This window comes from Pogona vitticeps, chromosome 4, assembly GCF_051106095.1.
Source record: "Pogona vitticeps strain Pit_001003342236 chromosome 4, PviZW2.1, whole genome shotgun sequence".
NCBI lineage: Eukaryota > Metazoa > Chordata > Lepidosauria > Squamata > Agamidae > Pogona > Pogona vitticeps.
The window spans coordinates 2,708,217-2,732,740 of NC_135786.1; the positions used below are offsets into that span (position 1 = coordinate 2,708,217).

Below are 24,524 nucleotides of genomic sequence, written 5' to 3' on the forward strand. Positions count from 1 at the left end.
CGCAGGGATCCTGCCGAGCGTCCGTGGGCTGGACAGCCCAGATCCTGCCCCCTGGCCCCCTTCTGCCCAGAGGACCAGCCGAACTATGGTGCCTCCAGATTTTCCCCACCTCTGGCCAGATGACCTCTCCAGAATGGCGGTGGGCAAGGGCCACCATCGAGCCACCGTTCAGAAAAAGGTCCTGCTTTGTTCCCACTGCAAACAGACCCTCCCCTTCCCCAGATTCCTGCCGTTGGGCTTCCAGGAAGACTCACCTACCCCCTTCTTGCACGGCCAGGCAGAGGGACAGCTTCAGGGGAGCAGCCCGGGCTGGGCCGCCAGCTTTCGCCAGGCTGGTTACAACACCCGAGGGTTCTCTCTGCCCTGCGCCTCCTCCTGAGCTGAGCTGATGGCATTCGGAGCCCTGGGTCCCCTCCTGGCCCAGCTCTCAGCCATCTTCCCTCTCTGGTGCCCCAACCGAGGTTGCACTGGACCAGAAGGAATCCAAGGCATCCGACTCTGGTGTGTGTGTGTGTGTGTGTGTGTGTGTGTGTGTGGTGTGTGTGTGTGTGTGTGTGTGTGTGTGTGTGTGTGTGTGTGTGTGAGAGAGAGAGAGAGAGAGAGAGAGAGAGAGAGAGAGAGATAGATGTCGTGTATCACCCTGTGGCCGGGGAGCGAGCAATGCCATGCGCCAGGGGGAATCCTGTCCTTTGAGGGCTGGGTGAGGGTGGAGGGAGCCTTTCATGCCCAACGTAGCCCTCATCCTCACCGAGATAATTCAGGCCAAACCTCTTTCGAGGAGTCACGTAATGGAATTGTCCTCCATAGGGAGAAAATAAAACAAAAACAAAATCCTTAAATGCAGAAGACCAGAAGTCAGGAGTCAATGCCCCCTGAGCCTTGCTTTTCACATAGGACGCTGCTCTTTAACATAAACGTACCTGTAGTCAGGAATATAGCTATTTACCACCTGGATGAGAATTTGGCCCTCTTCACTATAGAGGGATCTGCCTTTCTTTGACTGCCTTTGGAGAGCACCCCATCAGCTGGAGATTTGGGAAGGTGAACTGAAGGTGCACTTCTTGGGTGGTGGCGTTATCGGAAGAAGTCCGCTTCCCTCTAAAGAGACCCAGGTGAGAGGCTTAGGGGGTGCTTGACAGCCTGGGGTCCTTAATATGGCAAAGTATAAGAAAGACACTTCTTCGAAACATGTAGGAGAGATATGGGAGGTCATTCCTTCTTTTTTTTTTTAAAGGAGGGGAAAAACACAAGAATGAGAAGCTTTATTTTCATGGGGCACAGCCGGTCTTTATGCCCCGTAGCCACTTGCCTCTGGTGTAGACACAAGCCTTTGCGTCTAAACCTTTAATTCCATCCTCTGATTATTTTATTTTAAAAAGAAACAAAGAAAAGTGTGATACTCTTCAAACCGGGAGCACCTTTCCCCTCGGACTTCGGCCGTATGGTGAACGACACGTGTTTATTCACGGCCGAGGGCGAGACTCTTGGTGCCTGTTTAAAGGCACGTTTTACATATAGGTCCCAGCATTCAGCCCTGGCACTGGAAATAGCTTTTGATCCTAACCCACTGTGAAATCTGGGCTGAAATAAGCCTGACAATTTCCCTGACCCTGTTTTTTTTGGAAGGCATTTTAGAAGAGTCGTTTATCATCTCAAAGAACCTTTCGTCTGCGGAGTAAGAACACCCTTTTCATGATCCGTGGAGTTCAAAACGTGGAAGAGGCCGTTTGTAGGCCGTTTCTATCCTTAGAAATGGCTGTTCTGACCTTGAAGGAGAAGGAAGAGCCATCCGTGTCGTAGGAGGAGGAATTAATGTGAATCACTCCGAAAATTAGAATATGGGATCACACAAAGATGCCTCAATTCACAGTGTTTCATATGGTTTTTATATAAAGTCAGAAAGAAAAATACCTTTATTGTTAATGCTATGTGCTACCAAGTTACTTCTGACTTATGGTGGCCCTATAAATTAATGACCTCCAAAAGCGTCTGTCAGAAACCAATTAGAGGTCTTACCAATCAGTATGTGGTTTCTTTTACTGAGTCAGTTCATCTCACATTGAGTCTCCCTCTTTTCCTGCTACCATCAACTTTTCCTAGCATTATTGTCTCTTCTTGTTAGTCTTCTTGGGATTTCCCCAAAGTATGATAACCTCAGTTTATTCATTCTCACTTCTAGAAAGAATTTGGGGGTTGGGAAAACATTCCCCTCCCCCTTCTTGGAGGAAAAATACTTTAAGGTACAGTACTAAAATTTCAAAGTGTCAGTATCAGAAATTTGGGGTCTAACAAAATCAAAGCAAAACCAGCAGATCATGATGCTTTTAGACTAGCAGACCAAATTCATTGTGGGTTTTCGCTCCCTCCTTCAGACACATGGTATAGAGAAGATGACAATTATATCATTAATGCTGGGAATAACCTTTCAGAGTGGCAGTGGCATTATTTATATAAGTCATGGACTTTCAAAGTGGGTCACTACATGAATGTCTTCACAATAGGTAAAATGTAATCCTGGGAATGGGTAAAAAAACAAATGAATCGGGTAATAGAGCTACTTATCCTGGTATTGTCTACGTTGCTGGTGAGTCAAGTTCTTCCCTCTCTTTATCCATTTTAGTTCATTAAGATCCTTTTTTTGGGGGGGGGCCTGGGGATAACCTGGGTTTTTAAACTTGGGACTCCCTCTGTACAAAATGTATTTTATTTATTATATTTTTAAAAAATTGCCCCGCCTTTCTCCTTGAAAAAAGGGCCTGAGGCAGCTTACAACGGTGAAAGACAAAGCCGAAAGTGAGCTATCCCGCCACTGAGCTCTCAGATTCTCTGCCTGGTTTATCTTGCAGGGTTGTTGTGCCCGTGAAAGTCAGGCATTTCGTAAACCAGCAGAAGGGATTCCCCTGTGCTCCTGGGTGGGCGGTAGAGAGCCTTCTGGACATGTTAACTAAATATTGTAAAAGCAAGACTTGCGCTATCATCGCGGGGTGGATGGCCTGGACTTGCATGCAAGTTAAAATTTTGCTGGAGGGTTGTGCTTTTGCATCCAAGGACCAAGGGCCGATTCATACAGTGACTCTCCTTGTTCTCCTTCCCTATCACATGTGTGGTCTACTCGCGGCAAGGCCTGGGCTTTAATGAGCTGAGAACTGGAATGTTTCAGTCCCAGCAACTTCTGCGGTTACTTCAGTGCATTTTTGAGCTTTTCTGATCATGCAATGTTGGCTACAGGCTACGGCCCCCAATAACTCGAATCCTGGCGGAGGCTTGCCCTGCTTCCGAGAACAGACCACTCACGTGAGGGGGGGGGGGAAGGAGAGGATACTCGTGACAGAAAGGAGCATGTGTGTTTGCAGAAAGGAGCATGTGTGTTTGCTCCCCGCCTTTGGCATTGAAAGGACACGTCCTAGGGGGCCAGCGTGGCTCTTCCTAGCCATCCCAGGACATGGCTGGGTGTTATAATGCTTTGAACTCTGCATCAGAAGAAGCAAGGCGTGGCATGCGGCCGGTATGCTCGTTCCTCGCCTCCCCTCCATCGGGAAGCTTCCGAAAGGCGAGTGCCTGCTGGGCTCTCGAAGGAGAGGAGAAGCTTAGCCAGGGCTGATCACACAGCCGAGAGAGGCGTATGGGAGTGGCAAGCGCCCGAGGAACCATCTTGGCATCTTCTTCTGCCCGCCTGGGACCCGGACCCCCTCCTCCGTGCGCTCTCTGGGCTCTTTGCCCTTCTGCTTGCCGTTTGCCAGGGAAAAATGGGGTTGTGCTGCCACTTAGTGGAGACACATTTTTTTAAGGGGGAAAAGGCTGAGCGCTTCACTTCTTGGTTGCAGAACCCAGCCTTTTAAAAACCACCACCACCCTCCATCCCACTGATTCTTTACTGTATGTCCGTCAAGGATTCAGACCCCCCTCCGCCTTTTTGTTTGTTATTAGGTTTGCATTGTGGGATTTGTGCCCTCTTGTTCCTTTTGCTGGCAGTAAACTTTTTCCTTACAAAAATGTTTTCCTTCACATGGAATCCGAAAACGGGACAATTAGGACAGGATAGGACTCCTTCATGGATTGCTGCCTTGTCGTGGCGAAGGGGCTTGAGTAACTCAGAGAAACTATGGGCTATGCCGTGCAGGGACACCCAAGACGGACAGGACATAGTGGAGAGTTCTGACTAAACGCAATCCACCTGGAGTAGGAAATGGCAAGCCACTCCAGTATCTTTGCCAAGAACACCCCATGATCAGAAACAAAAGGCTAAAAGATATGACGCTGGAAGATGGGCCCCTCAGGTCGGAAGGCGTCCAACATGCTACTGAGGAAGAGCGGAGGACAAGTACAAGTAGCTCCAGAGCTAATGAAGTGGTTGGGCCAAAGCCGAAAGGACGCTCAGCTGTGGACGTGCCTGGAAGTGAAAGGAAAATCCAATGCTGCAAAGAAAAATACTGCATAGGAACCTGGAATGTAAGATCTATGAACCTTGGGAAGCTGGAGGTGGTCAAACAGGAGATGGCAAGAATAAACATCGACATCCTGGGCATCAGTGAACTAAAATGGACAGGAATGGGCGAATTCAGCTCAGATGATTATCATATCTACTACTGTGGGCAAGAATCCCGTAGAAGGAATGGAGTAGCCCTCATAGTCAACAAAAGAGTGGGAAAAGCTGTAATGGGATACAATCTCAAAAATGATAGAATGATGTCAATACGAATCCAAGGCAGACCATTCAACATCACAATAATCCAAGTTTATGCACCAACCAGCATTGCTGAGGAGACTGAAATTGAACAATTCTATGAAGATTTACAACACCTTCTAGAACTGACACCAAAGAAAGATGTTCTTCTCATTCTAGGGGACTGGAATGCTAAAGTAGGGAGCCAAGAGATAAAAGGAACAACAGGGAAGTTTGGCCTTGGAGTTCAGAACGAAGCAGGACAAAGGCTAATAGAGTTTTGTCAAGAGAACAAGCTGGTCATCACAAACACTCTTTTCCAACAACACAAGAGGCGACTCTATACATGGAAATCACCAGATGGGCAATATCGAAATCAGATTGATTATATTCTCTGCAGCCAAAGATGGAGAAGCTCTATACAGTCAGCAAAAACAAGACCCGGAGCTGACTGCGGTTCTGATCATCAGCTTCTCATAGCAAAATTCAAGCTTAGACTGAAGAGAATAGGAAAAACCATTGGGCCACTCAGGTATAATCTAAACCAAATCCCTTATGAATACACAGTGGAAGTAAAGAACAGATTTAAGGAACTAGATTTGGTGGACAGAGTGCCTGAAGAACTTTGGATAGAGGCTCGTAACATTGTCCAGGAGGCAGCAACGAAAACCATCCCAAAGAAAAGGAAATGCAAGAAAGCAAAGTGGCTGTCCAACGAGGCCTTAGAAATAGCAGAGAGGAGAAGGGAAGCAAAATGCAAGGGAGATAGGGAAAGTTACAGAAACTTGAATTCAGACTTCCAAAGAATAGCAAGGAGAGACAAGAGGGCCTTCTTAAATGAACAATGCAAAGAAATAGAGGAAGATAACAGAAAAGGAAAGACCAGAGATCTGTTCAGGAAAATTGGACATATTAGAGGAACATTTTGCACAAAGATGAACATGATAAAAGACAAAAATGGGAGGGACCTAACAGAAGCAGAAGACGTCAAGAAGAGGTGGCAAGAATACACAGAGGAATTATATCAGAAAGATTTGGATATCCCGGACAACCCAGACAATGTAGTTGCTGACCTTGAGCCAGACATCCTGGAGAGCGAAGTCAAGTGGGCCTTAGAAAGCCTGGCTAACAACAAGGCCAGTGGAGGTGATGGCATTCCAGTTGAACTATTTAAAATCTTGAAAGATGATGCTGTTAAGGTGCTACATTCAATATGCCAGCAAGTTTGGAAAACTCAACAGTGGCCAGAGGATTGGAAAAGATCAGTCTACATCCCAATCCCAAAGAAAGGCAGTGCCAAAGAATGCTCCAACTACCGTACAATTGCACTCATTTCGCACGCTAGCAAGGTTATGCTCAAAATCCTCCAAGGTAGGCTTCAGCAGTATGTGGACCGAGAACTCCCAGAAGTACAAGCTGGATTCCGAAGAGGCAGAGGAACTCGAGACCAAATTGCTAACTTGCGCTGGATTATGGAGAAAGCCAGAGAGTTCCAGAAAAATATCTACTTCTGCTTCATTGACTATGCGAAAGCCTTTGACTGTGTGGACCACAGCAAACTATGGCAAGTTCTTAAAGAAATGGGAGTGCCTGACCACTTTATCTGTCTCCTGTGAAACCTATATGTGGGACAGGAAGCAACAGTTAGAACTGGTCATGGAACAACTGAGTGGTTCAAAATAGGGAAAGGAGTACGGCAAGGCTGTATATTGTCCCCCAGCTTATTTAACTTATATGCAGAATACATCATGCGGAAGGCTGGACTGGAAGAAACCCAAGCCGGAATTAAGATTGCCGGAAGAAATATCAACAACCTCCGATATGCAGATGATACCACTCTGATGGCAGAAAGTGAGGAGGAATTAAAGAACCTTGTAATGAGAGTGAAAGAGGAGAGTGCAAAAAACGGTCTGAAACTCAACATCAAAAAAACTAAGATCATGGCCACTGGTCCCATCACCTCCTGGGAAATAGAAGGGGAAGATATGGAGGCAGTGTCAAATTTTATCTTCCTGGGCTCCATGATTACTTCAGATGGAGACAGCAGCCCTGAAATTAAAAGGCGCCTTCTTCTTGGGAGGAAAGCGATGACAAATCTTGACAGCAACTTGAAAAGCAGAGACATCACCTTGCCAACAAAAGTCCGAATAGTCAAAGCTATGGTTTTTCCTGTCGTGATGTATGGAAGTGAGAGCTGGACCATAAAAAAAGCAGACCGCCGAAGAATTGATGCCTTTGAATTGTGTTGCTGGAGGAGGCTCTTGAGAATCCCCTGGACTGCAAGGAGAACAAACCTATCAGTTCTAAAGGAAATCAACCCTGAATGCTCACTTGAAGGACAGATCCTGAAGCTGAGGCTCCAGTACTTTGGCCATCTCATGAGAAGAAAAGAGTCCTTGGAAAAAACCTTGATGTTAGGAAGGTGTGATGGCAAGAGGAGAAGGGGACGACCAAGGATGAGATGGCTGGACAGTGTCTGCGAAGCAACCAACATGAACCTGACACAACTCCGGGAGGCAGTAGAAGACAGGAGGGCCTGGCGTGCTCTGGTCCATGGGGTCACGAAGAGTCGGACACGACTAAACGACTAAACGTAACGTAAACTTTTTCCTTACAAAAATGTTTTCCTTCACATGGAATCCGAAAACGGGACAATTAGGACAGGAAACAGTCCTTTCCAGGACTGCTAAGAACGTCCTTTCGTTTCTCCTGTAGTTCTTTCTGGATTTCACCATGCTCATTTCCTATGGTTAAATTAGCTGGATCTCACATGAGAAACAGCTTGTTTATCTTCTTTTTGTTTTGTTTGAACAATACCCTTTGCTGCAACCTAGCTTTTTAATTTGAAAGACAGAGTCGTCGTCGCTAGATGGATTGGTTTATCAATGTATTTATTTAGGGGGTGCTGTGCTGATGCTCAGACATAATGGTGCATATTACTGCCTGCTGGTACCAGTTTTGACCATGAAAAAAAAAAAACCAGAGGTATCCTGTGAGCTCTTTTGAGCAGGATGGAGCTCTCCTGCACTGGAAAATGGGGCATGGCATTTTTAAGGCTGCAGTCTAAAGGAAAGAAGGCTGACCGCCGATGCTTTTGAATTGTTGTGCTGGAGGAGGACCTTGAGAGTCCCCTGGACTGCAAGGAGAACAAACCTATCCATTCTAAAGGAAATCAACCCCGAGTGCTCACTGGAAGGACAGATTCTGAAGCTGAGGCTCCAATACTTTGGCCACCTCATGAGAAGTGAAGACTCCCTGGAAAAGACCCTGATGTTGGGAAAGGCAAGAGGAGAAGGGGACGACAGAGGACGAGATGGCTGGACAGGGTCACCGAAGCAACCAACATGAATTTGACACAACTCAGGGAGGCCGTGGAAGACAGGAGGGCCTGGCGGGCTCTGGTCCATGGGGTCACAAAGAGTTGGACACAACTTAACGACTGATCAACTAAAGGAAAGAATAGTGCCTTTGGGCAGTAGAGTGTGACCTTCAATGATTGCCTGCAGCTCTCAGGTGAATCCGTCACACCTGAGATAACCATAGTCTTTAATGAAAACGTGTGACCTCTGGCTAAAATAAGGCTGGTTTTTCTTTCGGTTTTGAATGGTGTTCTTAGGGGGCTTTAAAAAGGATGGAAACAACTCCATTGGAGGCATTGTCCCAGAAACATCTGGGCGTGTCAACTGAAGCCGAGCTTCCAATCTTCGGCGGCATCGTACCTCTGAAACAGAAACTGGATACCATGTTCTAGCTGGAGGATCCTGGGAGTTCTAGTCCAGATAAGTCACTTTTCTGGCTTCGGCTAGGGGCCGAGGAGAAAGAAGGAAGTTGTGGTTGCTTCTTCGGAGTCTCCAGGGTAGGGTCACTGAAGAAGCGAACCCTAGACTAAGTCAGGAGAGGGTCTTGGGTTGACTGTGCCTCGCCAGAACATGGGGCACCGGCCCCTGGGCCTTTGCTTTTTGTAAAACCGAGCAGAGAGAAGGCAATCCCAAGGCGCTCCTGCTTGCTTCCAGAATGCGACGCAGGATAATTCTTGTAGGTTAGATATTGCTGGGCTGCCATCCCCATCATCCTTCATCATCAGCTACGCTGGCTAGGATTTATGGAATTTTCAGTCCAAGTCTGAAAGGCCACCAGTAGTTTCATTAGTTTATTTAAAATATTTCTATGCCGCCTTTCTCCCCAAAATGACCCAAGGCGGCTGACATCACTATATTTACCCATCATTATAGTAATGACGGGAGGAATGCCTCTTTGTGAATGGCTGTAGATGGCTGGCACTGGAGGCCCGATCGGAGATAGGTCCGGCACACCGGTCCTGCCTCTTGCATATAAAATCCATCAGCCATTCCGTCCGTCGGTCCATCACTTACTGTTGGGAATCTTATTGGGCCAGCTGTAGAAAGAAGGAGACCAACTCAATATAATGCATCTGACCAGTCTGGTGGCGTCCGTGGGCCGCTTGGGTGGTAAAAAACCTCAGCAGGCTCTTGCCCAGAAGCTGCTGTCCAGCATTAAAGAATAAATTCCTAATATATGCATATCTAGCTGGCTGGACAGCTCAGTGCATTAGAGATCTGCTTGCAGAGCCAGAGGTTGGAAGTTTGATTCCCCCCACGGTGCTTCCTGTGAGAACAGCCAGCCTGGGTGGCCTCGGGCCAGCGTCACCATCCCCGGGCATCCTAGAAGTGCCTGGGAAAACCCTTCCGTGTATTCCTCACCTGGAAAACCATGAAAAGGGTCTGCATGAGTCGGAATGGACTTCACAGCCCATGATTATTTATTATTTTAACGTGCATCTGGGAATGTCTTGAAGCTCTAAGGTGGAAGTTTCCGTGTCATGCATTAGATGGCAGGATTCAGGCCGTTCTCTGGCCGAGTTAGAGAGTATAGGAGGAGACCCCAGGAGTATGTATGTCTAACAGTTTGTGTGTGTGTGTGTTCTTGTGTTTACCTGTGCCAGAGAGAGGGGAAACTGTGGTGCTGCTGCTCTTAAGATGGGCACCCCTGTCTGGTGTGCACGAGTCCCCACCCACCACTGGTGTTTATCCTGGGTTTTTTGCGCCTTTAATTACAGCCTGTCTGGTACAGACTCAGGATCCCATGAACCTTAGTTTTAGATGCCACGGCAAAAGATTTGGGAGGTGCCTCCGATATCCTTTTATTTCAGGAGTGTGAGTTGGGTGCTGCTTGTGGTTAGCATCGGAAGCACCGTAGAAAGTACATGTGTTTGGTTATGCCTAAATAGCCAGGCTGACTCTGCTGTATCTATATACACACATGAGTCTGAATGTGCAAACTGCAGTGACTATTAATGTTTTGCACAAAATTTGGTATTTCCTTACTAAGATGTGTTTATTGTTTTGTGTTATATACTTGCAGAGTAGGAACAAGGGAGTATTAAACAGGCCTCTCTCCTAATACAGTGGTGCCCCGCTTGACGATGACCCCGCTTGATGATGAAATCGCTTGACAATGAGTTTTTTTGCAATCGCTATAGCAATTGCAAAACAATGGTTCCTATGGTTTTTTTTTCACTTTACGATGATTAGGTCCCTGTTTCACAAACCAATTGTTTGCAAGACGATGATTAAAAACAGCTGATCGGCGGTTCGCAAAATGACTCCCCGCTGTTTTCCGGACCTATTTTCACAAGACAGCGATCAAAAATAGCTTCCCCTATGGAGGATCTTCACTGGATGATGAGGTCTTTCCCCCACTGGAACGCATTGACCGGTATTCAATGCATTCCAATGGGTTTTTTTTCCGCTTGACGACAATTTCGCTTAACAGCAATTTTCCTGGAACGGATTCTCGTTGTCAAGCGGGGCACCACTGTATCTGAAAAAAATGTTATCCATTCCCTGCAGAAACCATTGTTAGCTAATGGAAGGCCCCTAGAAGGGTGAGTAGATCACGAAGATGAGGAAGAAAGGATGGAAGCTTAGCCCGTCCAGGAAGTCACTTGTTCTGAGTCTTTTTAAGTAGTTATATTTGTTGAGGATGGGAAAGGGCAGAGGTTTGTGATGTGGCTGGCCGTGGGCATGTCTTTCTTTTTTAAAAATTTTTATTAAAAGAATACAAAATACATCTACTACTACAGAAAAAAAAACTATAAAATACAAAACAAAACAGTACAATTACCCATGTGCACCCATCACCTTCAGGACTAGCATTACACTTCATTCCATCCATTTTCACTCCAAAATTTCATTGTTTCTTCCCTCAGTGTAAACCCCCTCCCTCTCCGAAATACATGTTCTAAAAATACATTCCGTATTTTCTTAAAATCGTTATTTTTCATTTGGCCTCTACTTATTTTCATATCACATGTCAGTTTATCATTAATAGCCATGTCCCATAATTCTCTATACCATTCCTCTAGGTTAAATTGATTTTCATTTCTCCAATTCCTTGCCATGATTATCCTTGCTGCCGTAATCATTATTGCTATTAAATCCTTATTTTCTTTCGCCAGTTGTTCTTTAATCATATTCAGTAAAGCTATTATTGGAGACACTGGAATATTCAATCCAATTATTTCAGATATTTCTTTAAATATTAATTTCCATTCTTTCTTTCTTTTTTCACATAGCCACCACATATGTAAATACGTCCCCTTCTCTTTTTTACAACTTCAACATAATGTTGACACAGTTTTGTCCATCATATTCATTTTAACCAGCGTTAAATACCACCTCCGTATTACTTTATAACAGTTTTCTTTTATCCTTACTGATATGTTCTTCATAATTCTCTGATCCCATATTTTATCCCATTCTTCTCCTATTACTTCTTCATCCAAATCATTTTGCCATTGCATTTTTAATTTTGCAATGGCCCTGGGCATTTCTTCGCTGGGGCTCCCGGAGAGCAGGCCCTGTGACATGTAGGCCGTCCTAAGGATAATAATGCTCTTGGTGGAGGCAGAACAGGACCCTTTTGTCTCAAGGCATCAAACTGTGGCTGTTTTGTGACTCTCACACCCTGTTTGGGTCACCAGATGGGGAAATGTAGAGATACTAACGGCTGTGGTGGTTGGAATCCGTGTTTCCCAACCTAAGGGTTTGGGTGTACTGCCCGTCGGTCTCAAGATTCTTTCTTAAACATATATTTTCCTGCCCGCTGAACATGTCCCGAAACACCCAGGCGAGGATACGTTGTGGTTTCCTCATGGGTGCCGACTGTCCTCGCCCAGGGACTTACAGGGGTGCTGTCTCGTTCTCTCCCCAGATTGCTGAAACCTACGCTTTCCTGCCAAGAGAGGCGGTGACCAGGTTCCTGATGAGCTGCACGGAGTGCCAGAAAAGGATGCATTTCAACTCCAACGGCGTGGAGCCGAAAGGTAAAGCCCCAGGAACCGTTAGTTAGCCAGGTTAGAAGCCCCGTGCTGGTTGAGGTGGGGCACTCAGCGCATTGAGCTCGGGGCAACTGCCTCTCTGAAGCCCCCTTGGCCCACATGCTCCCATAGTCACAGCAGCACAAGAGCAGGGATGAAGGACCTTGGCCCGCAAGCAGAATTCTGCCCGCCAGACCTCCTAACATGTTGGGGGGGGGAGGCTCCTACCCCTCTAAGAAGAAAGAGAGCCGTCAGAAGAGAGAGCAGAGTAGCTCCGGTTGCTTAACTATGCCCGTGCTTTTCCTAGCTGGAAGAAACTGGACTGCGCCTTTAATCCTCCTCCTCTTGGAACTGCAGAGCTGGAAAGGGACCCTATGGATCATCAAGAAGGCCCTGGAGGGGAATCGAACTTCCAACCTCTGGCTCCACAGCCAAGAGGCCTGAACCCCTGAGCTATCCAGCAAGCTATCTTACTGGGAAAAAAAATGTGGATGGGTGAAGAGAGTAGCTGGGAGACTGTGCCTCTAAACCCTGCCATCTAGAAGGCTAGGTGGCATCATCCTACATGTGATGCCTTGAGGGAAGGTGGGACTTAAAACTGCAGGTGGGGGCCCTGTCTTGACCCCAGCCCCTGCCTGGGAGACACCCAGGGTGGTGAGCCGTTTGCACCTTAGGTCACCGCTCCTAAGAAACAAACCTCATCTGGACATTTCAACGGTTAGCAGCTGAACACTAGCAAAGAAGAAAACACCGATTTTCTTTCTTCTGTCTGTTGGCTTCATATGATTGGCTTATCAACAAGAAACACAAAGCAAAAGCGGGCGGGGGGGAACAGAGGCGATGTTGTAGCACTTTAAAGACTGCTATATTTTAAAGTAAGTGTCTGTGGAACAAGTTCTTCAGACACACGAGGTTGGAAAACAGAGACTATGTGGTGAAAATCATTGGTGTAAAGGGACTGTGGTGTCGGGTTGCAAATCACAGACTAAAACAAGTGGAAAAATCTGCAGTAGCTGAACATGCCCTAAAACAAGCTAGACATGAAATTCTATTTCAAAATACTGAAATACTGGACAACACCAGCAACCATTACGTCAGATTGCACAGGGAAGCCATCGAAATCCACAAGCACCAGCAGAACTTCAACAAAAAAGAGGAAAGTTTGAAACTCAACAAAACTTGGCTCCCAGCTCTGAAAAATACAGTGTGCAAAAGGTCAACGAACTCTACCCAGCCATAAGGACCGGGGATCACTACACACTAAAGACCAGCTAATGACACCCATCAATCACAGTGACAGATAATCTCTCCTCCTTATCACAACAATACACCCACAACAAGACACACTAATCACCCATCTCCTGAAAAGCGTGCCAGGCCCTCCCGTCTTCCACTGCCTCCTGGAGTTGGGTCAAATACATGTTTGTCACTTCGATGACACTGTCCAACCATCCCGTCCTCTGTCCTCCCCTTCTCCTCTTGCCTTCACACTTTCCTAACATCAGGGTCTTTTCCAGGGAGTCTGCCCTTATCAGACAGCCAAAGTATTGGAGCCTCAGCTTCAGGATCTGTCCTTCCAGTGAACACTCAGGGTGGATTTCCTTCAGAAGGGATAGATTTGTTCTCCTTGCAGTCCAGGGGACTCTCAAGAGTCTCCTCCAGCACCGCAATTCAAAAGCATCAATTCTTCGGCGGTCAGCCTTCTTTATGGTCCAGCTCTCACTTCCATACATCGCTACTGAAAAAAAACATAGCGTTGACTATGTGGACTTTTGTCGGCAAGGTGATGTCTCTGCTTTTTAAGATGCTGTCTAAGTTTGAATTATGTTACCATAAATCAAAGTTGACTTAATGGCATGTGATGATGATAACTGAACCCCTCCATGTCATGGCTCTCAGTAAGCAGTAGTCAGATGCCCTTTGGAGCATGGGCTATCAGCCGTGATTGCTCACAGGAAAAGCGAAAATACAGAATGTGACAACAAGCACAGAGAATTCAGTTACTTGGGAAGCACAGCTTCCACTATCAAAGGAAAGAATAAAGAGTCTATTCTTGAAATATTTATTTCATTGATTTATATGCTATCTCATTCGTGCAATGCACTGCTCTGAGCAAACGAAGAACTCTTAATGGCTAGAGCAAAACAAAATAATTTAAAACAAAGCCAAATCAAATCAACTCTCTTAAAACCATGACAGTGTGACTTTTCCTTAGTAGGGTGCCAGGGCACAGACCAATAAAAATGCATGGGAGGTTGCATTCAAACGCCTCTCTGAAGAGCACCATCTTCACCAGCCTCTTAAAGATAGGCAGGGAGGGAGTCAGGCGCAACTTGACCGAAAGCCGGTTCCAAAGAAATGGGGCCACCACAGAGAAGGCCCAGCTTCTGGTGGAGGTTTTCCTGGCCTCCGTCGGCTTGGCCACCTGGAGGAACATTTCCTGGGAGGACCTGTTGGTGTGGGTAGATGATCTTGGGGAAAGATGCCCCAACACGTCATGGGACTCCCAAAAGTGTATGTGGATTTTGAGGAGCCAAAACACGGTTTGGGAAGGGGAAGTTTCCATCGGGGGCGGAAGAGGTGCCGGTGGCTGGAAAAACTCCTCAGCTCCCACGTAAGAAGCAAACTAGAGCAAAAGGCATAAAAGGATCAAAGGTGTGGAATAAATTGTGCAGAAGTGGTGTGTCGTCGGCCCGATTTGCATCATCGATGCATTCATGGCAGAATTGGGGGGGGGAGCTAGTGCTGCAAAGGTTTTTTGCACAGTGCTCTGTGTCCTGCTCGTAGCCCTATGGAACTAGAACGTTGGGGTTAACAAGGTTGACGTTCGGGGTATGTCACCCTTTCCTCTTTCTTAAAAGCCGCTAGGAAAAGAGAATGAAGAGATCACGTAGAAGGCCCCAGTGCAGGCTTGAGTCTCGCAATTGCCAGTTGTTCTTGAGATGGATTTTACCGTTCAATGTAAATATGTGAAATGCTCACAGATGGGGGAAATGATTGCTTTGATCTACAATTCTTGGAATCCTTCAGCTGTGAAGTAGCCTTCTGTGCGGTGGAAAGGAGCTTTTCTCATCCCTGATAGTGTCAACGTGCAAAGGACCGAGTTTGGAAATGCTCTTATTTGGACTCCAGCTGCCGGAATCTCTAGTCAGTCTGGGCAGGGATTTTAGCAGTCATAGGACACAGAAACGGAAATTTCCAAGCTCTGGCCAAACAGCAAGCAGGGTTCCTCTGCTTGTTCAGAGGATTCCTTGGAGACTCTTCAGCCTTTGCGCAAGTCCTTTGCCCTGGATCTGTTCCTCACCCCAGTCCTGCTGGGGGGTGCAACTCTTGTCACTGACGAAGAAGACGTGGCTCCTATGATATTGGATCTACGTCCAACCAAAGGACATTGGCTGACTCCAGCAACGTTCATCTCCTTCCAGATCTCAGGCAATGACAGTAGGCAAAGCGTTGGTCACCCGCCTCCCCTTAACAAGGCAACCGGCTTCCATGCAACGATGCTTCATATGCCCTTGCCAGTTTTCCACCATGAAGGATGGGTTCTTCCTGAACTCAGGACCCTGGCTTCAGCCCAAGGCGTCTCCCGTTTGCAGGGCAGCAAGGATCCTGCAGCCCTAGAAAGCAGCTGCCACAAGGCCCTCTTGGGCAACATAAGCAAGCAGTCTGCCCTGGTGTAAACCCTTCTGCTACGTCTTGGTAACGTGAGCCTCTGGCAAGTGCAAATATTAGTCATGCGACACCTGTCTGCTACTGGCACTTTACATTAATGGAAGTGCACCAGGCTTGTGCAGAGAAATATTTGACATGCGGCATGGATAAGTTAGGCAGCCGAAAGGCTTAATTCCCCCATGGACATCCCCTCTCGCCGTACACACATATACCTGTGCGCACAAATACTTTGTCTGTGAGCAGGAAAGATAGACAGAAAAATAAGGAAACAGGGTTACAGTCCTCTTGTCCAGTTTGAGATGACACGTTTGGAACAGGGGTGATAATACAGGTGATGATTTCAGAGACTCGTAGAATAGTGACGTTGAAAGGGGTCTGTAAGGCCATTAAGTCCAACCCCCTGCTTGATGCAGGAATCCAAATCAAAGGATCTCATCCAGGGGGTTGCCCAAATTTCTCCTGAAGGCCCCCAGTGTTGGAGCGCTCAGCCCCGCCTCCCGAGGTCCTGGGTTCTGTTGTCGTACTGCTGTAACAGTTGGGAGTTTTTTCCAGATGTTCCACCGAGATCTGGCTTACTGTGACTTGGGGCCATGGTTGTGGATCCTGCACTCTGGGATTTCACTCTTCCTGACTCTCAAAGGATGTTCTCGTCTTCTTCTTACTTGCAGAAAACGAGCCTCCCTCTTCCCTGGTCTCTGGCGTCATCGACTACAACATGCCTCTCACGTCCACCTACTTGAAACAGATGAAACTGCGGGTCATGAATTCACAGGAACAGGTAAGCTTACTCTTTATGAAGCCAGGGATGCGATCAGGCAGGGAAGCTGGACCACTTTGGATCAGTTGTGCTGGAAAGGATGGCTTCAACTGGGTTCGATCGCCTTTAAAGCAACCCTTCCATGCACGTGGGCTCCAGTCCGAGTCGCTCCAGCCTAGCGCCAAAAGGAGAGAGAGAGAGGCTTTTCCGCTGGACCAAAAAAGTCCAGATTGGCCACAGAACAGATTTGAGTTGGTTTCTGATTTCCTGTAGGTATTGTGGTTAGCAGAGAAATACTGTAGCTTGAGCCAAACTGTGCCATGGGCAATCCAGCGCATGAGCTTCTGTCAGCATCTGATCACCCCCTCGGTTTTATTTGGTTAAGCCTACGGAAAATGTACAGTGGGCAGAATGCCTTTCTTTGAGTTGCGTCCTTCGTTTGCAAAGCAGTCCCGATTCCTTTGAATGACACAGGTCTGTTCTTCAGGGTAGATTTAAAAGAGAGCGTTGGGGTGGTGGTGTCTGTGGAAGACGTGGTGGTGTTAAGCCTTAGACTCCAGCTGGCAAGAGGTGGCTTCTGTAGGCTGTTTGGCTTAGCGTTGTGCCTTGTGCAAAAGGACTCACAGGGTTCCTTCACCCAGAACAAGAAGGAAGTTGAGTCACTTGCTTTGCAAATATGAAAGCAAGTGGGTCGCCAGCTCTGTCTTTAGTCATACAAGAAATTCATAGCCTCTCCTTTGTCATATCATCTTGGGACAAAACAGAAGAGGGACAAATGGCTTCTATTAGCCATAAATACGACTCATTACCGCCATTTTAAATGTTTCATGTATTTTATCATGCATTTTAAAATGTATTGTCCTTTTATTTTGCAATCCTTTTGAAGTTCCAGTTGTGTAGTTAATTTTGTCTTATGATGTTGATTGTTGTTTTTTACATGCTGTAAAACTGCCCAGAATGGCCTTCAGCAAGATGGGTGGTTAAGTAAGTAAGTAAGTAAGTGAGTAAGTAGGCAGGTAGGCACGTAGGTAAGTAAGTAGGGAGATAAGCAGGCAGGCAGGTAGATAAGTAAGCAAGCAAGCAGGTAGGCAGGCAAGCAAGCAAGTAGGCAGGTAGGTAGGTAGGTAAGTAGGTAGGTAGCTAAGAAGGCAGGCAGGTAGGCAAGCAAGCAAGTAAGTAGGTAAGTAAATAGGCAGGCAGGTAGGTAAGTAGGTAGGTAGGTAAGCAGGCAAGCAAGTAAGTAAGTAGGCGGGTAGGTAAGTAAGTAAGCAGGCAGGTAGATAAGTAAGTAAATAAGTAGGCAGGCAGGTAGATAAGTAAGTAAATAAGTAAGCAAGTAAATAAATAAATAAATAAATAAATAAATAAATAAATAAATAAATAAGCTAGGTCTCATATTAACAAAGGTGGGAAAATATTTCAGAAAACGTGCTGGATAGCGAGCTGATCAGAGCAGAAAGGCTTAGCTGTTGTTCTCTTACGTGGTGGAGAGTCTGGGAAGCATATTGTCTTCCTCTTTCTGAGCATGGCTGCAGTGAGTCGGCGCATCTAAGCACAGCTCAATTTCAGCTGAGGCTGAATAGGAAAGAAATGAAGCTGACACGCCCTTCCAGAGTAAAGAAGGTTTCGCTGAGCAGGAGAGCAAGTGAGAGCGGTGCTAAAACGAACGTGCAGAAAATGCTTCAAACTGGAGAGCCATTTAGCCCGCCTTGAAGCAGGTTGGAGCCGATTAGACGTGCCCTGTGATGGGCTCGGGGCAGCCCACGTTCTGCTGTCAAAACCCAGCTTCCTTCAGCCGCTTTTGTCCCCCGGACGAGAGAATAGCTATGTTTGTTTATTATTTATTTTATTTTATGTGTTTCTTAAATATTTATACAGTATACCACCCCATTAGTGCCATTCACTTTTCTGGGCGGTTTACAGCAAGATTAAAATCAAACAAACCATCAAGTTAAAATGAAACCCGCAGACAATAGATGTGTTTGTTTATCGCAGGGAAAAGTACAGGAGTGTAACAGCACCTTAAAGACAAACAAATTTATGATAGCACTTTAAATTTTGTGTGTGTGAGAGAGAGAAAGAAAGAGAGGGCTTGTTTACTGTAGCTGGAGTTTTATGTACGGAAAATGTGCTCTGGAGCACGAGTGAACCGAAAACTGAAATCCTGTTGCTTAGGGTAGTCAGTCACAACAAGGACTGACCCATCAAATCAGTGGAGCTTCCCAAGGATTTGACTCACCAAATCCTCAGAGTGGGCCTATTATTCTGAGCAACAGGATTTCTGTCCTAGTTCATTCATAGATTTATATTTAATTGACGTACTTGACTGCAGTGGATCAATAACAGTGACTGAAAGAAAATAAAGATTGGGCAAATGTTCTGTTTCGTTCTCTTTTGTGGTTGCCAGAGAGGACTAACCCGAGTGTGAGGTCCGTGTTCTGAAGGACTCTGCTTCAAGGTTTTCAGGAGCTTGACGTTTGTTGGTAAGAACGAAGGGAACATTTGCCTTTCTGAAGCCCCGCATAAGCCAAGCCCTGCTTAAAGAGGCTCATTTTGTTTGGGATGAAGAGCGTAGAAAATGTTGAAGGAAGGGAGGTAATCTGTTGAAGTGGACTCGTCCCCTTCAATCCCGTTGGTCAACCAGATGTTTGTCACCACCCACTGTTGGGTCACCTCTCCCCAGCGGTGTGCAATATCTGACGCTCTGGGCCCGATGAAGAGCTGCTGCGTCAGAGAGCTTTTAAAGAAGCCTGTTTTTGAAATTTTGCCTCTGTGTCTTGATGAGTTACAGCCTGTTCTCTCAAAAAAAATGCAGCAATGGCTACTGGTCCGGACTGGTTCCAGGGTGGCGGTGATGGGAGATGTTTCATTGGCCTTTGGTTTAAAGTACCTCAAGGGTCCGGCATAAGAGTATTGAGTGAGCTTATATGTCTTGTCTCGTTTCTTTGCATTTTCCCTGATATGCTTGCACAGAGTCACACGGCCTCCAAAAATGTGAATGATGTTGCGGCCATTCCCATCGATTGCTCTTTTGTTCTCCTTCGTGGTCTCTGTGAATCTAAGAATGGGGAATTTGCGGCTGTCTGGAGTCTGTTCTGGAACATTCGTTCATTCATTTATAATTCTTTATAATTTTTACCGCGCCTTTCTCCTTAAAAGGAACGCAAGGCAGCGTACGTCACCAAAAGACAGAGTTTAAAAGCTAGAAACAGTAAGTATACCAATATTTAAAAAAAACAGCTAAACAAATACAATATTTAAAAAGATAAATGAAATCAGAAGCAACAAGGCATAACTCCATATCAAAGCCCCTCTTATCCAGACAGTCACTCAGGGAAAGTCTACCTGAAGAGAAAGGTCTTTGCTTTTGGAAGGAGAGCCAAGATGGGGCCAGCCTGGCTTCCAGTGGGAGGGAGTTCCAAAGTCTGTGAGAAGCCACGGAGAAGGCCCTCTCCTGGGTCCCCACCAAGCGCATCTGTGAAGGTGGGACCAAGAGAAAAGCCTCCCCAGAGGATCTTAACACTCAGGCAGATTCATAAAAGGAGACACAGTCTTTGAGGTAGTGTGGACCCACGGCTAGAAGTTAAAACCAGCACTTTCAGTTGTGCCCAGATTTGATTGTCAGCCAATGGAGTGTGATGTAACCGGGGGGGGGGGATCACGTGATCAGCTCCAGTAAATAGCATTTTGATCCCACGGAAGTTTCCAAGCACTTTCCAAAGGCAGGTCCATGTAGAGCGCCTTACAGTAATCTAGCCAGGACTGCAATTAAGGCATGTGTCAACATGGCCAGATCAGACTTTTTCCAGGAATGAGCACAGCTGGCAAACTAGTTCTAACTCCCCAAAGGCGCTCCCGGCCACCAACAAAACCTGGGCATCCGAGTTTCGGAGATGAATCCAGGAGCATTTCAAGGTTGCCCAAGAGCGAGTACAGGCCCCTTTGGCACAAAACATTTCAAGCGGAGTAGAAATCGGCAGCAAGCCTGCCCACCATCCATCGTGCGCCTGACGAGGCGCACCCAGTCAGCAATCCCCCCGAGTTCCTCTTTTTGTCTGCCGACATAGCAAGAAGCTAGGCATGCTCCTCTTGCCACTCTTAATTGTACTGATGATTCAGTCTTTCAGTTTCTTCATATTTCCTCCCCCCCGGCTGCTTTTCTCTCCACGTGGTGGGCTTTGCCCAAAGGCACCCCTCGGTCCTGCTGCTTGCTGCTTTGTTCCAGGCACCTCCATGCAAAGGACATTCCAACTGGGAGAAAGTAAAATCAAATTAATTAAAAAAAAAGAAGTGACAATGCTTTCTGTAGCCTTTTCTGTGTTAGCAAACATAAAGGAAAGGAAAATGGAATACCGTAGCACTTTAAGGACTAATGTTTCGGTGTGAGTTTTTCCACTTCTGCTCTCACAGGAAGTACAAATCATGTCTCCTAAATTTATCCCCGTTGTGGTGATGTGTCCAAGTCAGGAGGCAGACTTTGAGACTATCAAACGATTAATTAGAAAGACCCTCGCCAGGGTGATAAACTGTATGCCGGCTAGATTTGGCTGCCACGGGAACATTAAGAGTGTTTCATGGGGCAAAGGTTAGAGTCTGTTGGGGAAGACGACTATTTTATACCGCTGGGATACAACGAAAGCCGTGTTACTCATTTATGTGCTGTGCTAAGAAGCCTTGATCTGTATTTAGGCTCCCGGTCATTCCTTTATTCTACCAAAAAAAAGAGAGAGAGGAGTGAACTTTGGAATCCATAACGGAATGTCAGTTAAAGCGTTCTGAAACTGATTTCTCTGTGTTACTCTTCCTCAAGGCAGATTTATGCCCATTCCTTCTTTTGCCCTGGGATTGTCCTGTTTTATCTGAAGGTAGAAAGCAGAGAGGCGTTGCTGGGAGGTGATCGCATAAATCACTAAAGGCTGGACAAGTAAATTAGCCCCCCACCCCCTGGCTGTGTCTGACGTTGCTGGGGCTCTTCTTCTTGATCATGCAGCTGGGGTAGTTTGGGGGCACAACTGGCAAAAGCAGGCGGACTCCCCACCCCAAAGCTTGGTCTAGGTCTGTCAACTGGCTTTGTCATCCTGCGGAGTGGGCCTTGCATCGTCTGCTCCAACCTCACGAGTCTCTGTTCTGAGTAAACCCAGTGATAGGTCAGAGTTGGGCTGCAGACGGGATACTGGATGAAGAAGCTGGAGGCGAATAAGAGGACGGGTTTCTGATATAGCATAGTGTCTGTATGTACCTTGTGCGGTGGCACCAGTGTGTCCAGAAAGTATACTGGTCGCATGGGCTGGTCCAGGCTTAGCTTGACAGAAGGATGAAAGTTACGGAAGTTCTGGTGGAATTTTGCCAGTCATTCCTTGCCGTGGGTCCTGATGAGAAAAGATATCATTGGTGAATTTCGGGGTGGAGAAGAGGCTTCTCCCACATCTACCGATTGTACAAGTTTAATTATCTACAACAGATAATTTGTTGATGGAATTGTGGATTACATGCATGTGTGTGGGAGCTCTTGGCCAATATTGGTGCAACATGGTAGAGAGGGTCCTAGAACCTGATCCAGAGTCAGAGCATCCTCCGCTAGACGACCTGTTCCGTTGCTTGACGACGCTTAACATTAAGAAGGTTGATTGTTGTGGGTTTTTTCGGGCTCTTTGGACGTGTTCTGAAGGTTGGCCCGAAAAACCCACAACAACCATTAGATCCTGGCCGTGAAAGCCTTCGCAAATACATTAAGAAGGTTCTTCTTCTGATGTTCAGAGTTCATGTCTTTGGAGCTAAGCGGACCACCATTTTCAAAGTTGTGGCTGTGGGGGGAAAACACCATGGAAAGATTGCTGCCACCGCATCTCAGTTACGCACCTCCCTGAGATATATGGCTGTCCCTGAACCAAAATAGGATTCTGGAGAGAGAGAGAAAAAATCTTCGTTGTGTTTTATTTTTGACACTGACGTTCCTATGGCTGTGCAGGCATAACTGAATTAAAAATATGTGTTTTAGAAGGATTTTTGATCAGGCTCAGAATGACGGAAGCCTCACGTTTAGTTCGGTGAAGGCCGATTCGTAACTGTGGGGGGGCTTCACTGATTTTGCTGACAGGTAAAGCAGCTCATTTGCTTGAGAGGAGGGGAAGTGTATATTAGAGCTGCCTGCCTGTTCTTTGGCGGGGGGGGCATCCAAGGGGGTGACATGGCGCAGAAGGCGGTTCTTTCTTACTGTGGGGGAAATGGAGGCCGTGATCTCTTCATTTTGGCATGTCCATGAGAAGAAGCAGGCTACAGACCCGGTTCATTTCATGGCAGCGGGTTTTGTGCAGGATTGATCCTGTTGAGACTCTCAAGGTGCGCGCACACTGCATTCCAGTCCCAGGCTCAGAAGCCAACGTTTAAAGTTGAATATATTGATATATATTTTTGATGCCTCCGTAGGCTGCATGCAGCCAAGAAGAGGTGGTTGCATCAGCGTAAGGCTGCTGTTGGAACTCAAATGCCTCATGGCTCCGGTAGGCGTCCGGCTGGTTGCTATGGATTTTCAGGACCCGTCGGTGCTATTTTGAGAGGCAGGAGGGTCACGAGAGGACTCAGCCCCCCCTTTTTTTTTGGCACACCCTCAGCAGGCCTTTGACCACTGCAGAAATTTGGGTTTTGAAGGGGAGGCGGTGGACACACCTGGTGCCTTGCCCCGGTTCCTTGACATGACCTTCCGGAAACATTTTCCTCCCAAGGCAGAGCCATGTGGGTGGAACCAAGAAAGTAGGATGATGAGTCTTGTAGAAGGCAAGAGAACTGAGCCGGGAGCTGGTCGCTTCTGTGCTGGGGAGTTCTGTGCTCACCTTCAACCCAGGCTAAAGGCAAATGGCAGACTCTGTATGGATGTATATGTGTGTGGATCTTGACTTTGTGGTTTCCTCCGTATCAGTGACTTTTGGCAACTGTGTGTTGTTCTTACCTAGAAAGCTGATGGAAGCTGTTGCCGTTGGAGGGGGTGGATAGAGATCGCAAACAAACTGCCTTCCACCCCCCCACACACACACCTATTCTTGTGGTCTGCCTAGAAAATGTTTCTGATTTGAAAATCTTATTTGCTAGCTTGACCTTAGATCCAAAAGTCCTCCAAGGCAATGCGCATCCGCGTGCAGAAAGGCACACACAAAATAACACAAGTCAATGACAATAAGACCATTTAGTAAGAGCTGTATTCCGGAACAATAAACCAGTGTCTAGTCCTCCCCGCAGAGGGAAAAACAAACTCTTTATTCGAGGTCTCACCTGATTAAAAATGCCAAAGTCAATTAATTAACAGTGCCGTTCTCTACATGCCTACTCAGGAGCCCCACAGAGCTCAAAGAGACTTACACCTAAAATAAAGCCTTGCCCCCTCATCTGAAATTGCATAGGTGAAAAATTACAAATATTCTAGAGAAAGGGAAACTTGCTATTTTTAAAATGATGCTTGTGACTGTTACAACACACATATTTTTAAAATGTTTGTCTTAGTACCTTATAAATAGAACTAAGGATAGCATAGAAAGCTAGCATGTTTATCATCCTTACAATTAGCAATATTATCAGTAAAATAAATCTTTCTCTAGATCTGTGTGAGATGGGGGAGGAGATATAGACTATTATGGGAATTCTGACGATCCTTCAGTTGGAGCACTTACTTGGCTGCCGAGCCAGAAGTTGAGCGTTTTGATGCCGGACTGTGCCTCCAGTGGGAGAAAAGCCAGCCTGGGTAGCCTTGGGCAAACTGCATAGTGGTCCAAGGGAGGAGGAACTGGCGAACCACTTCTGAATAGTGGGTACCTTAAGAACTTCGGAAAGGGTTGCTGCAAGTCACAGTGGATGCAACAGCACACTGGCGGCAGTGATATCTGAAAGAATTCCCTGGAAAAGACACGGATGTTGGGAAAGTATGAAGGCAAGAGGAGGAGATGACAGAGGACGAGATGGCTGGACAGGGTCATTGAAGCGACCAACGTGAATTTGACCCAACTCCGGGAGGCAGTGGAAGACGGGAGGGCCTGGTGTGCTCTGGTCCATGGGGTCGCAAAGAGTCGGACACGACTTAACGACTAAACAACAACAACAACTTC

General features: G+C 46.6%; 3 protein-coding genes across 3 annotated transcripts in view; all 3 read left to right on the forward strand.

Moving 5' to 3' along the window:
• LOC144588812 (uncharacterized) overlaps positions 1 to 24,524 on the forward strand; it is an 856,730-nt gene that overhangs the window by 344,844 nt on the left and 487,362 nt on the right. The window lies entirely within an intron of this gene.
• The window catches only part of LOC144588813 (uncharacterized), a 398,202-nt gene that overhangs the window by 96,682 nt on the left and 276,996 nt on the right, over positions 1 to 24,524 (forward strand). The window lies entirely within an intron of this gene.
• Positions 1 to 24,524, forward strand: part of NOL4L (nucleolar protein 4 like) — a 144,623-nt gene that overhangs the window by 49,933 nt on the left and 70,166 nt on the right. Inside the window, exons 3-4 of the mRNA XM_072996607.2 lie at positions 11,897 to 12,008; positions 16,343 to 16,452. Of these exons, the coding sequence (XP_072852708.2) occupies positions 11,897 to 12,008; positions 16,343 to 16,452 (222 nt within the window). The remainder of the gene's footprint in view (positions 1 to 11,896; positions 12,009 to 16,342; positions 16,453 to 24,524) is intronic.